Source organism: Carassius carassius, chromosome 28, assembly GCF_963082965.1.
Source record: "Carassius carassius chromosome 28, fCarCar2.1, whole genome shotgun sequence".
Taxonomy (NCBI): Eukaryota; Metazoa; Chordata; class Actinopteri; order Cypriniformes; family Cyprinidae; genus Carassius; species Carassius carassius.
In genome coordinates, this window is record NC_081782.1 from 21489671 (window position 1) to 21507866 (window position 18196).

Below are 18196 nucleotides of genomic sequence, written 5' to 3' on the forward strand. Positions count from 1 at the left end.
ACTGTTCTCTCTGGAGCACCATAAAAGTGGTCAATACATCTCATCCATATAGTCCATGTCTTCTGACATCATACAATATTTTTGTGTGCCAAACGAACTCCTGTAAATGTAAGCCATTATAGCCCCTAACTTTTAAAATGCCATCTAGTAGGGATTCTGTGATTCCAAAGACATTTGACTGATTCATTCTGCCACATGAGGTCAAAAGGTCACCTGACCTCAGTGATAAGCAACGTGGTGATTCTTCTGACGTGTTTTTGTACAAAGGTCAGCTGTCAAGTGTAGTGCAGTCAAGTTTTGGTGTACTGTAGGGTGGCGAGAGGGATTTGCTTTAATTGGAAATTAAACATACACTGAAATAATACCAAGAGGACAAAACATTGAAAAAGAAAATAACATTGTGGTTTTAATAGCTCTTAGGTATTTTAACAGGCTTAAGTTGCCCACGCATACACACACACACCAACACAACGAGATATTTCGAGACTGGCATAAATAAAAACCCCATTTGGAAACTGCTCCTGCATTCTATTTCCGGCAGGCGAGCTGAAGTCAGTCTGGATTCAGAAAGCCCTCACTGCTTTTACTTCACTGAAGTCATCCAGGTTTATTCAGATAACTCTCAAGGGGCTGTTATTGTACAGGTGGTTCAAGTATCCTAGTGGTCTGTGTTTCATTCATACACTCATACTGATACTGAAATGTGGAAATGGAAACGTGTCTTTAACTTCTCAGAATTCCAAAGCCTTTGATTTTCACCCAAGATTGTTCTTTGCATGGTTCTCCCTGGTATCTCCTCCTATATAAGGCCCTGTGTCATTAGCTCCTCCCCCACTGCTGCAGAGGCGGGACGCTGAGCACAAATTGCTAATTAAGACAATTTTGAGTGACAGCGTGTAGCTCCTCCTCCTCTGCGAGGCGTCTCAATGGGCTTTGGGTTTAGCTCCACCTGGAGTGGGGTCCGGGGGTGGTCCGCCACCCTGGGTCAGGCGATGAAGGCTGCTCAAGAGACAAGAAAACAACTATTACGATCAAAAACATCATGAGTCACCTTGACTTGAAGCACTGAAAGGATAAGATCACTTCTTGCTGTAGATGGCGCTATACTCACAAGTCCTTTATGTTGTCAATGTGAGCTTGCACTGCTATAAAGCAGCTGTCCACTTTGTCCTGTAAAAGAAGAGAGCGACATGAGCAGCAATAGATGTGTATTAAAATGAATTTTCAAAGTTAATATTATTTGTTGTTTCTTTATAGGTCAGAATTTCATGTTTAATTTTAATAACTAGCTTTTTACTTTTATTTTGGGCTGTTTATTGATTAAAAAAATATATTCTTTCTTTATTGCTGAATAAATCCACAATATATATATATATATATATATATATATATGGATGGATGGATGGATGGAAATCACATTCAAGTATATTTGAGTATTTCATAGCTAAATCTTTGTCAGTGCATTTGACAATAAACTTTAAACAGAAAAAGAAAAGCTATTATGATCAAAAACATCATGAGTCATCTTGACTTGAAGCAGTGATAGGATAAGAAGATCACCTCTTGCTGTAGATGGCGCTATACTTGTTAATGTGGGCTTGCACTGCCATATACAGTATATATATATATATATATATATATATATATATATATATATATATATATATATATATACTTGTTAATGTGGGCTTGCACTGCTATATACAGTATATATATATATATATATATATATATATATATATATATATATATATATATATATATATATATATATATATATATATATATATATATATATATATATATATATATATATATATATATATACTGTATATAGCAGTGCAAGCCCACATTAACAAGTATAGCGCCATCTACAGCTTTTCTTTTTCTGTGTAAAGTTTATTGTCAAATGCACTGACAAAGATTTAGCTATGAAATACTCAAATATACTTGAATGTGATTTCCATCCATCCATCCATCCATATATATATATATATATATATATATATATATATATATATATATATATATATATATATATATATATATATATATATATATATATATATATATATATATATATATATATATGTAGTTTCTTTAGAAATCTATTTATTGTTTGTATTATTCCATACCACTGCAAAAATGACTACTTGTATGGTACTGCATTATTATTATTATTAGGCATTATACAATACATTACAAATGAACCCTTAGTTAAACACATGTCTGATGTCACCATCCATCATGGTATTAACATCTGTAAACAATGTTTCTTATTATATCTAGTATTTAATATATAAATATGTCTGACTAAAATACACAGAGAAATACATAGGGAATGAGATGAGATGAAATGTCACTGTCATTAAAGCCCACAGAGATTGCGTTACCTGGTGCCTTGTGTAAAACAGAGGGACAGAGAAGACAGCAATCACACCTGAAGAGCACAAGATGACAAAAAAAGCATTTGGCATTAACTGATCATAAAACATCATAATCTACAGTATGTCAATCTTTCAAAGTAAATCTAATTTAATTGGAACAAAAATATCCAAATACCTCTGAGGCCTTTAGATTGGCAAGTTACAGATTAACCACTGAATGCAAGTTACAACGCATAACTAAAAGAAAAATAAAAAAAATAAAGTAGTTGGACATCATACCAATGATGAGCAAGGTAAGGCCATTGCAGAGGTTTCCCAGGAACGTGACCAGATACATCAGCAACAAGAACTGGGAATAACAAGCAAACATTACATAACTCGATTCCTAAATGGTTGTGTATGCAAACCGGTGTACAGAAAACACAAATCTGATTCCTCAAGCCACTTCAGCATTCTGTCAAACCCAACATCCACAGTGTGATCTGATTTTCTGGGATTATTATCTAACACAGTGCGTCTGGCCCAGAGAAACTGCACTCAAGACAAGGCCCTCTTGTATCCTCCCGTCTCATACTACATAAGACCACATGTGTCCCATGTCACATTCCACACAGGTCACAGTGTGACTCTGTGACACCCCGAAACTTGAGGACTATTAAGAGTTTCAGCTGAAGACTTGTGCTTGGCTGAATTTAGATGTGTTTGAAAGACAAAGTTAGGTCACTTTTAAATAACTGCTCCTCCAGTATACTAAATCATCACTGTATTCATGAATATGGCGCAATCTAAGACATAAAAACATCTTGAGAGCTAGACTCTTCAGGATTTTATTCATAGTGAAAATAAAAAATCCATTCACGAAGTCAGAAAACCTTGACGATACAAAAGAAATCACTAAAGAGATCTATTTAATATCTCAGATGTTTCTCCTAGACATAATTTCTGGACAACTCTCAGATAGCTTACACAATCTTTTTATTTTTTTCATTTTTATTTTACAAAGCACATTAAGTAGACAAGTGGAGCTAGGGAGGAGGAGGGTGATTGCTGTGCTGTTCAACAGTGCCGCTGGGCTGCAGTTGAAGATGAAGTGGTGATGCCAGTATTTATTTAAATGTGGAAAAGAGTGATATAAATAAAAGTTGTGGTTTAATGGATAGGAGGGGTGAGAAAAGGACCCCAGAGATCCAAATATGAAACAAGTTCTTCCCAATAATGATGTCATCTTTATTAATTTATTTAATTATTATTTTACTTTAATGTTTTTCTTTATTTATTTACTTATCTCCTAATTTACTTTTGCTGTAGACAATTAGTTTTGGCATTTTAAAACGCTGTCATAAAATGTAGCATACAAACACAACAGGAATTTAGAAACCGCACTTTTCTCTCAAAATGCAGAATATTATCAGAGATTCTGTAATTCTGGTGTAAGATTATCTATGTCAAGTCTAATATTGACCACACATGCCTGAATATACACCCCAAAACACTGTCAGAAGTATTTCGCGTGGTAAGCCTTGAGTGTAATTAGACTGACAGCTGTGAGCAGCATTATTTTAAGTGCACAGCTGAGAGGCCTGAAATAATGAAAATCATTTTTGTCCTTTGTAGAGGACCTTTTTAATTGCCACAGTGGTTATGCAAACATCCTTGGATTTATTAATGTCATGGAAAGAGAAAGAGTTAGGTATATTATTTTGCAATTATCATTAGTATTTGATGTATAACAGACTTTTTTTTAGATGTGAACAAACATGCAAAAATAAAGTAGTTGGTTTCTTTCTGTTGGGGAGACACTACGCACCAATAGAGTAAAATGTTCTTATGAAATATGAGAACTTGCTATGACTGTTTCTCATTACAATGTGTTTCTAAGGGTTTTCTTAAGATGTTATATATATAAACCTTTTTTAGCTGGGTCTCAGGAGGATGATGAACAAAAACAAAAGCCACAGATGCCACATTCAAGTACTGAATATGAAAGGAGGCCAAAAAAGATAAGATGAGAATTTTAATAGAAGTGGACAGGAAAACAAGAGAAATGAAAAGAATATCTTATGAATGTGAAACACTCAAAAAGAGATTTCACAGAGAGAGAAATAAAAATACTAAATTCAAAATTCTAAGATAGGAATCCTTTTTCATCCATGTGGAGTATATTTCATTGATCTAGCTGACAGATTCAGATGAATTAATTTTATACAGGGTCGTCAATTCTCAGGCCTGACCTTGAGAGAGTTGAACAGGTTGCCCACAAAGATGAGGTTCCTCAGTGTGTCTACGGCAGAACTGGACAACACAATGGCCTTCTGTATGTAGTGCTGAGCCTCTTCCCCACTTAAACCGATGTCCAACTCTAGATATGACCTGCAGCACATCAATGCACAACAGTAGAGACATGGCCTTACACACTGACATTAAACGTACAGGTACATTTTTACGATGACACATTAATCCAAAGCAGAGCCCACAATTGTTTCTTTAACAGTTGCACAGTTGCCGTTTTGGCCCTATAAAAAAAAAAAAGAAACAACAAAAAAAAAAAAAACCTTCTCATAATGGCCAAAAGTAGATTTTCTACACTTTTGTGACATGCAAAAAAAAAAAAAAAGTGACATGCAATAAACTAGACTCTTGAAGAACTTCACAAAATGACGTAACTTGGGGCTATTTGTTACTCCAAGCATGTAAAATTATAAAAAATCAATCAAACACTGCATTAAATTTAAATCAGTATACTTTATTAAGTAAAGAAGAATGAATGTAAAAAATGGTTAATTTTGTGAAAGAATAGTTTAAATAGTTTAATCGTTATGTTAATATATTTATTGTTTTAGCTTATTTACACATTACAATTACTTTCACTTATAGACAGTCTTTGTGTGATGTTATGTTTAAAATGATGTTATGTTTAAAATGTGCTTATAAAATCATGGCAAAATAGATTATTGTATAGAAGACCCCCACATAATGTTGCTCTACTCAATGAGTATTTTGGTCTATTTGTACTAAGGTGAGGATATGTTGAGAAAATATCTGGAATCAGCGAAGAAGACTGGAGAAGAGGTCAGAGACTCACTGGAAAGGGTGAACCCCATCTCCCAGCTGGAGCACATGCAGCAGTTTGTAGTAGATTCGGACTGAGATGGTGAAGCACATGATGGCCAGGGAGAGCGTAGACACCACAGAGATGATGCTCAGCTGGAAGAGGGACAGCAGCCCCACCACAAGCCCAGTCAGCACCATCCCCGTCCGCTCCATATCCTTCCAGTAGATCAGGTCCATCACTGCATGCATCGAGAAAAAGAAAAAAAGTCTCGGGTTTAACAACAACTTTGGTGGACAAACACATCTTCAGAGGTGGAGGGTTGTGGGTGGTTTCCAGGGTGTTGCTTTGTGGATGCTTAAATATTTAAAGCCTCTGACATCATTTTGCTCCTTCGGTGTTCTCTAAATACTCTTAATGTACTCCTACAATGTTACTTAGATTCGCAGTGGCATGTTTCTCCTCAACAAGATATGATTCATGACTATATTGCAAATGTGTGGGATTCATGTCAAAGTTTAATACTTCGGATTGGGGTTTTGAGGGCACCTCTAATAAAATGGATGGAAGCTTAATGTGATTTGCTCAAGTAGGACATGTTCTTGGACCAACAACCTTGTTGGACCTGAAACAACATTCAGATCAACCAATCAGATCTCAAGGATAGGCTTAACTCTGGGGTTGCATCTCGAACAACATCCTTATCAACTTGTACCAATAAGGTGAAGGATAATGTAGAGCAACGAGTGGCTGATACAAACCAGAAACAGTCTTGTTTTACAAATTATGTGGCACAGTATTTAGTCGTTTTCCACTGTTTAAACAGAATTGGTTCCAGAAGTATTTTTCCCATTCTTTTTTTAATACTTTTTTTTAAAAGTCACTTTTTGTTAAACAATTGTAAGCCATGAACCAAATACATTTTGATTTGAGGCAAAAACATATTGCATATCTGACAAAAAAAAGTGTGTTGTTTTGGCATGATTTCTTTAATTAAATATTTTGATTGGTGGAGATTTGTCTGCAGAATTATGGGTAATGTAGTTTTTGACTGACGAAAATGAATGAAATTTGTACTTTTTTGAGCCAGACCGTTATAGAGATTATCTGTAAGAGAATATCTTAAATCTGAAAGTATAAAGGTCACAATAAAATAAAAAGCATTTGATAATAATGTAAAAAATAAAGAATGAGCAGATATAAGACAGCAGATGAGGTGACAACATGTTAGTGAGATAATCAGCTGTTTATAGGCTATATTCCTGCATAACGATTGGCGAGATTAGATTAACTAGCTCCTCCCAAACCTCTGTTTAGAACTCTATTTTTTAACAAACCTTGAAACAGAATGTTACAGTGAGGAATACTAATACAGTGATGCTTTGAAAGCATCAATGTAGATAAATGTAAAACAAAACTTCTAAGGAAGGACAGAAACATTGAGGCTACAGTAAATGAGTCGGTGGATATGTTTAAGTTATTGATGACAGAAAGACAAATTGCAAGGAGTCTTTTGGGCTGACCTCGGCTATTTTTAGTCCGTGTAAGAAGGAAGAGAATCTAAGAATTTAAAGTGGTCCCTTAAAGCACCTGCTGACAGCACTCAACCTGCTTCCCATTGCCTATCAATAGTCTCAGGGCTTCTGCACAAAACATAGACTCTCAGTAATAAGTACAACCTTACTTCTCAAAAACAAGCACTTCTCAGTGTTATAAAGCCAGTTTTATTCACTAGGAAAACATTCTGTACCTTGTCTTAAGGGACTTGTATAAGTAAAGCAATAGTTTACAGGCTAACACTGTGGCTAATCCATTCAGAATTACCTCAGCGCTAATGCCATTCATGTCTGTTGTGAGACTCTGAATGGTGGACCTAGCAGAAGGTGGATGGACTATTTATAACCTAAACGTAATGTAAAGCAAGCCTCTAGCCTTAGACAAATCTGTCTATTGTTATGCCAGGTGGTTCAGCTGACGTATTTGACAAGCTTGCTCGGCTCAGGCATTATACACAAACGCAAAGCTAATGACAATCTAAAGTAGTCAGATTGAATGAAGGTTAGTGAATTTTCAGCAGTTTTTCAGTAACGTTAGCAACAAACGCATGATTATTTGTTCAATAATACAGTCAGTTGGTTATTATCACTAAATTATAACCTAGACAAAAAGATTAGAATTTAGATTTGCGGTAATGACTGACTACATACTTAATTACCAAATAAATAAACTTGAAGAAAGATACTAAGATGAAGATACATGAGAGAGATATGAAAGTAGCACAGTTAAATGTAGGGTCTATAATTTAATACTTGACTTGCAAATGCTGCAATTAACCAATAAAGTGAATAAAAACTGAGAATAACCTCCACTGTATTATGTATTATGAAGTTAAACTTCTACATGAACGTAAACATTTTCCGTTTTCATTCACTCTCTATATCCCGCACAAAAACACATTGCCTCATTTTATGAGATGCACACATCTAATCAGAAATGGTAAAAACGATAGACTGAACTCCAATGACAGCATAGGATCAAACGTCCATCTCTTTGCCATGTGGTTCAGACAGAAATAAAATTTACCTAACTCATGTCTCTCAGTGCTCTCGGCTCAGATAATCATATTCTCAAAGCTCCAGTTTGTGTATTTCCTGCTCCCTCACCTTTACTGGTCATTTTGGAGTCCTCATGGGCCGATCCCTCTCTCGCCTGTGTCCCTGATCTTCTCTGGAAACCCCTCAAGCTGTTTTTGGCTGGGTCTGCTCTGTCAGCAGCCCCCCGGCCCAACAACCCAAAAATAAATCTGCACAATTGTGCCCGCCCCATTAAAGAAGACAGAGGCAGTTATACTGACAAATACACTCACTCACAAATACACTGTACATACTGTACATCTACATGTGATCAGTTCAGACAAATCAATGATGTTATACCTACCTAATATCTACACTGGATTTTAGTATGTATACTAGATTTGAGTCAACTACTGTTATTATGATGAAGACAAATCATACTAAAGCATACTAAAAATGTTCAAACACAGTTTAATCACTAAAATAATCATACTCATGTACACGCTATACTCTGTTTAATATAATTATTTATAGAAAATTTCAGTTCTATTCTTACTTTCCTTTCTTCTTTCCACATTTTCATCTGCTTACAGCATAATAAACAACACTTACAACTGAAAGCTTCTCAGGTTATGGATTTCATACAACAGCTGGTTCTAAAGTTTATTCTAAATTTGGAAAAAATGCACAAAACAGTTGGACACAGGGTTTACATGTAAGTATGTTTACGCTGCAAAAATGTCAAATTAAAAAACGAGAACTCTGAAGCAGTATGAAGCCCATTTGAAACACCACTGACTTTCATTGTATGGAAAAATAGGTTACACTTTATTTTAAGGTTCAATTCTCTCTGTTAACAAATCATAAAATCATCAAATCATGACTTTTGTCTCAATAAATTTGCTGCATATTGACAGTAAGTTACGTTCAGTTAGGATTAGGGATGTAGAATATGGTCATGCAGAATGTGAGCTTTATACAGAAAGTACTAATAAACAGCAAATATGTTAATAACAGGATATCATAAGCAACTAGTTAATAGCAAGAACTGGCCCCTACACTCTTAAGAATAAAGGTCCCAAAAGGGTGATGCCATAAAAGAATTGTTTTTGGTTCTTAAAAGAACCTTTCAGTAACAAGTTCCTAAAAGAACCAATGTGAAGAACATTTAAAAGATCTAAAGAACCATTTTTGTCTATAAAGAACCTTTTGTGCATTAGAAAGGTTCCATGGATGTTCAAGGTTCTTCATAGAGTGTATACTGAAGTGTTATGGAAAAAGAAAAGAAAAGAAAACACTGTGAAATTCATTGTTTGTGTGTTCCAAAAAAAAAGTTGTAATATTTAATTAATTAATTAATTAATTTAAATTTAATTAAATTAAAAAGTATTAACTTGGAAGGTTTCGGAAGAAGATTTGGAATGTGGAAGGATAACATCAGCTTAATGTTTGGGTGAAATATCCTTATATATATATATATATATATATATATATATATATATATATACAGTACAGACCAAAAGTTTGGACACACCTTCTCATTCAAAGAGTTTTCTTTATTTTCATGACTATGAAAATTGTAGAGTCACACTGAAGGCATCAAGGGCTATTTGACCAAGAAGGAGAGTGATGGGGTGCTGCCCCAGATGACCTGGCCTCCACAGTCACCGGACCTGAACCCAATCGAGATGGTTTAGGGGTGAGCTGGACCGCAGACAGAAGGCAAAAGGACCAACAAGTGCTAAGCATCTCTCGGGGAACTCCTTCAAGACTGTTGGAAGACCATTTCAGGTGACTACCTCTTGAAGCTCATCAAGAGAATGCCAAGAGTGTGCAAAGCAGTAATCAAAGCAAAAGGTGGCTACTTTGAAGAACCTACAATATGACATATTTTCAGTTGTTTCACACTTTTTTGTTATGTATATAATTCCATATATAATTCCACATGTGTTAATTCATAGTTTTGATGCCTTCAGTGTGAATCTACAATTTTCATAGTCATGAAAATAAAGAAAACTCTTTGAATGAGAAGGTGTGTCCAAACTTTTGGTCTGTACGGTATATATATCTGCTAATGTAGCAGCACAAGAACATCTGTTAAGTAAGGTTTTTTTTGTATGATCTATTATTCTATTTACTAATAAATTAATTATATTTTATTATTATTTTCCCTTCCCCCCATCACTCTATGGTGTGTGCTTTCTGTGGAGAACTATGTATTTTAGGCTTTTATTTCTATTGTGCAGTTTTAATGTGTGATATGTTCTTAAAGTGCACCTGTTTCTGCTACAGATTACTGTGACTGACTGTGAACATCTGTTGTTCTGGATGACGGCAATTTCTGTATATTGTTTACATGAGGTTTTGGACACAGAAGGCTCTTTACAGTCTGTATTCTTCAGTGCACATGAGAATGCATTAAGCCACCGCCCTTCTAACCTCCAGGCCGGACGCACATGCCAGCCATAATGGCTCTGAGCCGTATGACACATACAGGAAGCATGACTCTGCTTTTACTGCTCTGTGTGCAATAATGAAGACAGACTGGCCAGGAATCCACTCAGTGGCATCAGCCCATTACAGTTCATGCCCTGGAGTGTGTTACCATGGCAACGGAAACTCTATTCTCCAATAAAACTCCAGCATTTGTGTTCACATGTGGGAAGCCGGTGCTTCTCGTGAACAAGAGAAACCGTATCCCTGGTATCTGTTTTACATATTGACATGATTAAGTGCTGTCAGAAATGACCAGGCTATAAAGAATATGGCATTTAGAGCAGCCTTGGTGAAACAGGAGCTGGGAAAGAGGGGAAGAGATGTCTAACCTGCTATGTGGAGGCAAACGGTAGGCCCCTCTGTTTGGTTGAGAGTGAAGTAGCGCTGCTTACAAAGCTGTTCTTCCTGAGTGTTTCGTCCAGTGGTGGGAGGCGTTGTGTGTGAAGACTCCACCTTCTGCAGGGTGGCGGTGGTTTCCATGGCAACAGAAGGGTCTGACCCTAGAAGCTGTGGTACTGCAGACATAATTCACAATTAATCACCATGATACACCATGATCTGGATAACACTGTATCTACGGTGAATAAACATTTCTTTTTTCAATCTATATATATATATATATATATGCTTATACAATTGTAAATAATTGAATAACTTTATTTATAATTATTTTCATTATTTAACATGATTATATTCATTATAATTTCTAACAAATTAGCAATAATGGTATAAAAAAAATCTAATTAAAAAATTTTATTCATATCTTCACACACATAATTAAAAATTTTTTTTTTTTTTAATTATGTAAAAATATTTTAATGAATTAATAATGTTTTATTTTTATTATAAATTCGATTAAATAAAAATGTAATATATATATATATATACTGTATATAAAATCAATAGATTATTAATCAATTTTCAAAAAAAGGTATACTTGCCAAAACAGAAAGCCTGCTTTAGATTCCATCATTCGGGGTGTTAGTAGTTTCTACAGACTTACTATGTAGTTGTTAAGACATTTTAGTGCATTGCTATGCTTTTCATTTGGGTTTTCTTGGTGGCTTCTTACTGACCAAAGACTAAAGACCCCACCTCCAAAGATTTTCTGACCAGATCAGGTCCCTTTAATTCAAGTCAGTGTCTGCTTTGAACCAAGCTATTTTAAAATGCATCATGCACACATGCAGAAACACACATCTTATTACATTTTGTATACATAAGCACCTGTTATTTGCTCATCTTGATGACTGCATGTTAAGTTGTGTATTTGGATGCCTGAGATCTCCTCCTTTGCTTCCCATGTCCTTGTGTCTTTATCCTGAAACTCCTCCACCCTGTGAGTCTGTGGCTCTAGAGTCCACTGCATGCTCTCCTCCTCCGCGTCTCCCTCCCCTTCTACAGTCAAGAAGGCATGAGGGTCCCACTCCACAGCAGGGGAGTCCGGAGGACCCTGGGTCTCCAGAGTGTCTGTGCGCAGCAGTGACCCTCGGCCGCCCCTCCCGCTGGTCCTGCGGCGTCCCGAGTCTCTCCGCGATGAGCCATCGCTCTCGGAGAAGGCAATGTAGGAGAAGGTGAGCTCAAAGGAGTTCTGACGCGGTGTGCTCCACACGGAAGAGCTGCTGAGACATGCATCATCATCCTCCAGGCCTTCATCGTCATCAGACCATTCCCTGGCCGTCTGCAGTTCTGGGAAGTCAGACTCCTCATTTCCACCTAAGGTAAAATCGTGTATGATTAGGGGTATGCAGATGATGGCTTTTAAAGGGACAGTTAACCCATAAATGAAAATTACCCAATCATTTACTCACCCTCAAGCCATCCTAGGTGTACATGACTTTCTTCATTCAGATTAATACAATCAGAGTTATATTTAAAAATATACTGGCTCTTCCAAGCTTTATAATGGCAGTAAATGGGTGTTGAGATTTTGAAATCCAAAGAAGTGCATCAATCCATCCTAAAAAGTGCAATTTGTAAAGAAAAATGTTAGAGGATTTTGATATAAGCCAGGAGGAGACTAGCATATTCTCACGGGAGCTTACGCTACGCCTACATCATTCGCTGGAATGCCACTCTCTCGTGAAAACTTGTAAAACAGTTAGTGTACGCTAGAGATTGCAGTTTATAAAGTTGGAAATATTGTTATTTTCCTTGTCCAACTACATCAATTCACTTCAGTAGGCCTTTATATACCCCCAGAGCCATGTGGTGCACTTTTTATGATGGATGGATGCACTTTATTGTACTTAAAAATATCAACACCCATTCACTGCCATTATAAAGCTTGGGAGGGCATTGGCATTTTTCATATACAGTAACTATGATTATATTCATCTGAAACAATAAAGTCATATATACCTAGGATGACTTGAGGGCGAGTATATCATTAGGTAATTTTCATTTTGGGTGAACTTGCTACATCGTTAGACGAATGGCATCTACGCTAATATTTATATGTTTCTCTCTTATTCCGAGGTCACCGTAGCCACCAGATCCAGTCTGTATCCAGATCAGATGGTCACTGCAGTCACCCGGATCTCTACAGCCCTGAAAGACAGCGGAGACCAGGACAACTAGAGCCCCAGATACAGATCCCCTGTAAAGACCTTGTCTCAGAGGACCACCAGGACAAGACCACAGGAAACAGATGATTCTTCTGCACAATCTGACTTTCCTGCAGCCTGGAATTGAACTACTGGTTTCGTCTGGTCAGAGGAGAACTGGCCCCCCAACTGAGCCTGGTTTCTCCCAAGGTTTTTTCTCCATTCTGTCACCGATGGAGTTTTGGTTCCTTGCTGCTGTCGCCTCTGGCTTGCTTAGTTGGGGTCACTTCATTTACAGTGATATCGTTGAATTGATTGCAAATGGATGCACAGTCACTATTTAACTGAACAGAGATGACATAACTGAATCCAATGATGAACTGCCTTAAAATGTCATTCTGCATTACTGACACTGTGACTGTTTTGAGCTGCTTTGACACAATCTGTTTTGTTTTAAGTGCTATATAAATAAAGGTGACTTGACTTGACTTGATCTGTCCCTTTAAGGGGCTATAATAGATGTGGTTATCAGGAAAACATGCAAAGATAACTGAATGACTCATACTGTATATTTGAATGTGTGTAAATATAATGTATATGAAAATATTACCGTCTGAGCAGGGAGGCGTGGAGTCGGGTGTTGAGCTCACTGTTCCGAACTCCTCTGAAATGAGAGAGCAATAAATGACGCTCTTCAAATGATCACTTGAAATTTGATTGTCCCAGTGTTTGTTATTATTATTATTCCTAATATATTTCCATTAACTGGTCAGCAAAGAACACAACAAGAATTCTATAGCAATTTTAAATAAAATGTGGAAATTGTCCAGCGATGTGGCTATTTTCATCATGAACTGTTTAATTCAGAAGTGGATAAAAATTCTGTTTATAAAGTTCATATGAAACTAATTCTATACAGCTTAAAATAAGTAAAAGGAATAGTTCACACAAAAATAATACAAAATTGCTGAAAATTTACTCATTCTCAGGTCATCCAAGAAGATGTAGATGAGTTTTTGTTTCTTCATCATAACAGATTTGGAGAAATCTAGCATTACATCACTTGCTGATCAATAGATCCTCTGCAGTGAATGGGTGCCGTTGGAATGAGAGTCCAACCAGCTGATAAAAACATCACAATAATCCACATATCCACATAACTTTAATCCATCCATTAACATCTTGTAAGATGTTTGTAAGAAATTCTGACGGCACCCATTCACTCCAGGGGATCCAATGGTGAGCAAATGATATAATGTTAAATTTCTCCAAATCTGTTCTGATGAAGAAACCAACTCATCTACATCTTCGATAACCTTAGTCTTAGTATTCATAATTTTAATAACAGGACAGAAACTATTTTCTGTTTTCTGTCTACAACATTTCCTCCACTGTGGTTTTTGAGAAAGCTGCTCTTAAAGGGTTAGTTCATCGAAAAATCTAAATTATGTCATTAATGACTCACCCTCATGTCGTTCCAAACCCATGAGACCTCCGTTTATCTTCGGAACACAGTTTAAGATATTTTAGATTTAGTCCGAGAGCTCTCAGTCCCTCCATTGAAGCTTTGTGTACGGTATACTGTCCATGTCCAGAAAGGTAAGAAAAACATCATCAAAGTAGTCCATGTGACATCAGGGGGTCAGTTAGAATATTTTGAAGCATCGAAAATACATTTTGGTCCAAAAATAGCAAAAACTATGACTTTATTGCAGCATTGTCTTCTCTTTCGGGTCTGTTGTGAGAGAGAGTTAAAAAAAAAGCAGTTTGTCATATCCGGTTTGCGAACGAATCATTCGATGTAACCGGATCTTTTTGAACCAGTTCACCAAATCGAACTGAATCGTTTTAAACGGTTCGCATCTCTAATGCGCATTAATCCACAAATGACTTAAGCTGTTAACTTTTTTAATGTGGCTGACACTCCCTCTGAGTTCAAACAAACCAATATCCCGGAGTAATTCATTTACTCAAACAGTACACTGACTGAACTGCTGTGAAGAGAGAACTGAAGATGAACACCGAGCCGAGCCGAGCCGAGCCAGATAACGAACGAACGATTGACTCATTCTCGAGTCAAGAACCGTTTCTGTCAGACGCGTCCAATTCGAGAACCGAGGAGCTGATGATGCTGCGCATGTGTGATTCAGGGTGAAGCAGACTGAGACACAGAGCGTCTGAACTGATTCTTTTGGTGATTGATTCTGAACTGATTCTGTGCTAATGTTATGAGCCCAGGTAAACCGAAGGCTTGAATCAAGGGCAATCATCGCAAATGACGTCATTACGTCAAGCGCAAAAGAACCGGTGAACCGTTTTCTTCAACCGGTTTATTGAATCGAACTGTCCGAAAGAAGTATTGGTGATCGTAAAAAAGAATGAGTCAATCTTTTGTTCATTATCTGGCTCGGCTCGGTGTTCATCTTCAGTTCTCTCTTCACAGCAGTTCAGTCAGTGTACTGTTTGAGTACATTAATTGCTCCGGGATATTGGTTTGTTTGAGCTCATAGGGAGTGTCAGCCACATTAAAAAAGTTAACAGCTTAAGTCATTTGTGGATTAATGCGTATTGGAGAAGTGAACCGTTTAAAATGATTCAGTTCTATTTGGTGAACTGGTTCAAGAAGATCCGGTTACATCGAATGATTTGTTTGTGAACCGGATATCACAAACTGCTACTTTGAAGATGTTTTTCTTACCTTTCTGGACATGGACAGTATACCGTACACACAGCTTCAATGGAGGGACTGAGAACTCTCGGACTAAATCTAAAATATCTTAAACTGTGTTCCGAAGATGAACGGAGGTCTTACGGGTTTGGAACGACATGAGGGTGAGTCATTAATGACATAATTGTTATTTTTTGATGAACTAACCCTTTAACACTACATGCTCTTTTCAAATAGTTGCTGTTGGTCATACAGACCTTTTCTTAAAGTGGGCAGTTCCTGCCAAGAATCAACTGCAAAGTGAATCAGCCTTAGCCGGCTCAAGTCTATTTGAATATTATGGGCATCCATAAAAGAGACCTGTGATAAAAGCCTCTGAGCCTCCATTTCATGTTTTGCTCAATGCGATGAGTAAAACAAACTGAGACACAAAGCTTTCTTCAGATCTTTAAGTCAGAGGTTTCCTTTTCAGTTCTCTGTCATTATGCATCTGGTCTATAAATTCATACATTTAGTGCCTTATTATATTACATTTACATACTCACATGCAATCTTAAAAAGAAAGGTTCCAATAGGGGGGTTCATACTAATGTGATAGAACATGAAACAGATGTAATAGAAGTTTTTTTATGGGCTGTGAGACAAAATAATTATTTCCAACTTTATTTTATATATGTATATATATATATATATATATAGTTTTTTTTATAATGGAAAGATTCATTATATATTCATTATATATATATATATATATATATATATATATATATATATATATTAATAAAAGAAATCCAGTAAAATTACGTCAATGCAAAAATTTATCAAATAATATTTCGATATGATTTTAATAAGCTAAGCTTCAACTACATATTGTTCTCCTGTCAAGTGGGGGAAGGAAATCAAAGGTCATCACGGGCCCTTCAGACATTTTAGCTTCTCAAAAGATTTTCTTTCATTGTTGCTTTTTAAAAGAACCATTTTTCCCCATTGTTTGTTTTCAATTATGAAGAACCTTTTGTTTAATGGAATCATTCCATGGATGTCAAAGATTGTTCATGGAACCAATCTAAGAACTTTTATTTTAAAGAGTGTATTGCAAAGCCATTAAAATAATATTTTTTGAGTCATGTAGTACATTATAAAATTTACTTCAAATTAGTGCTGTCAAATGATTAATCACGATTAATCAAATCCAAAATAAAAGTTTTTGTTTGCATAATATATGTGTGATATGTGTATATTTATTATGTGTATATAAATACACACACATGCATGCATATATATTTCAGAAAAAAATATGTTTATATATTAAATATATTTATAATATAAATTATATTAATATAAATACATACATTTAAATACATGTAAATATATATATAAAAAAAAATATATATATATATATATATATACTGTATATATGTGTATTTATATATACATAATAATTATACACAGAACACATACATATATTATGCAAACAAAAACTTGTATTTTGTATGCGATTAATCGCGATTAATCGTTTGACAGCACTACTTAAAAAAAATTTAATTTGTGTTTAGTTTACCTTCTTGGCTTGGAAGTTCATCATAATATTGTATTTTTGTTTTACAAATACTTTTTTCCCCTCTCAGAAAGCCAGCACAGCCACAGACCCCTGATTTACAAGATAGACTAGATACTAAAATCAATTAATAACAATAAAAATGCATTGTTTTTCTGTGTAAACTAGAAAATAATTTGTAATATATTCAGTATTCATGGTTACACAAACTGTAGAAAAAGAAATCAGTTGTAGCAATTGTTACACCAAATTATGCCAGATTCTTACAAATGACAAGGATTTTCTATTTTTTCCCACATTGCCCTTCCCTCAAATACATTTATAAACAGCACAAATCTTAAATCGATGCTGCATTCATAGGTCCACTGCAACATCAGCAGAATCCAGCAAAACAGACGAGTGAATGAACGCTGGAGCCAACAACAACCGAGATGATGCATCAGACACAAAGCAAGAGAATAAAAACACGTCAGCAGCATACAGAGAAAAATACAGAGACAAAGGAGAGACTCACTGCAGTGGGAGAACCCTAAAACCTGACCCATGCTCCATCAAGGCACCGCTGGGCCCATCCCTGTCCTCCGTGCTGTGGCACTCCTCTGCTGGATCGCTCTCTCACGCTCTGTGCTCTTCATGCACCCCTCCCTCGCTCCCTCCTTTAGTGCACTGCTGTTTCTCTTTCTCTCACCCTCCCCTCTCTTCTTCAGACGGCCCCTCCCAGGTTCACTCGCTCTCTCATTCTCTGCTGCAGCCAATGGACTCAGAATGCCACTGTGTGTGTGTGTGTGTTTGTGTGTGTGTGTGTGTGTGTGTGTGTGTGTGTGTGTGTCAGTATGAGTGCATTCATGTGAGTGTAGCTCATCACTGCCTGCTCTCTGTAATCTCAGATCAACATCCTCTTTATGTCAGTCTGGATGAA

The 18196-nt window shown here is 36.2% G+C and overlaps 1 protein-coding gene across 2 annotated transcripts; it reads right to left on the reverse strand.

Moving 5' to 3' along the window:
• Window positions 1–313: 313 nt before the first annotated feature.
• Window positions 314–17939, reverse strand: LOC132108192 (reticulon-2-like). 2 transcript variants are annotated; one of them, XM_059514807.1, is made up of 10 exons: window positions 17792–17939; window positions 13662–13715; window positions 11733–12221; window positions 10835–11020; window positions 5470–5677; window positions 4619–4757; window positions 2667–2736; window positions 2394–2440; window positions 1112–1170; window positions 314–999 (listed from the first exon to the last, which is right to left on the reverse strand). In XM_059514807.1, the coding sequence occupies exons 1-10, from the start codon at window positions 17820–17822 to the stop codon at window positions 924–926; spliced, it is 1359 nt and encodes a 452-aa protein (XP_059370790.1). In that variant the 5' UTR covers window positions 17823–17939; the 3' UTR covers window positions 314–923. The 2 variants fall into 2 exon arrangements, with proteins under 2 accessions (XP_059370790.1, XP_059370791.1); XM_059514808.1 differs by lacking the exons at window positions 10835–11020; window positions 11733–12221; window positions 13662–13715; window positions 17792–17939 and adding an exon at window positions 8100–8218 and having other exon boundaries at window positions 381–999.
• Window positions 17940–18196: the final 257 nt, after the last annotated feature.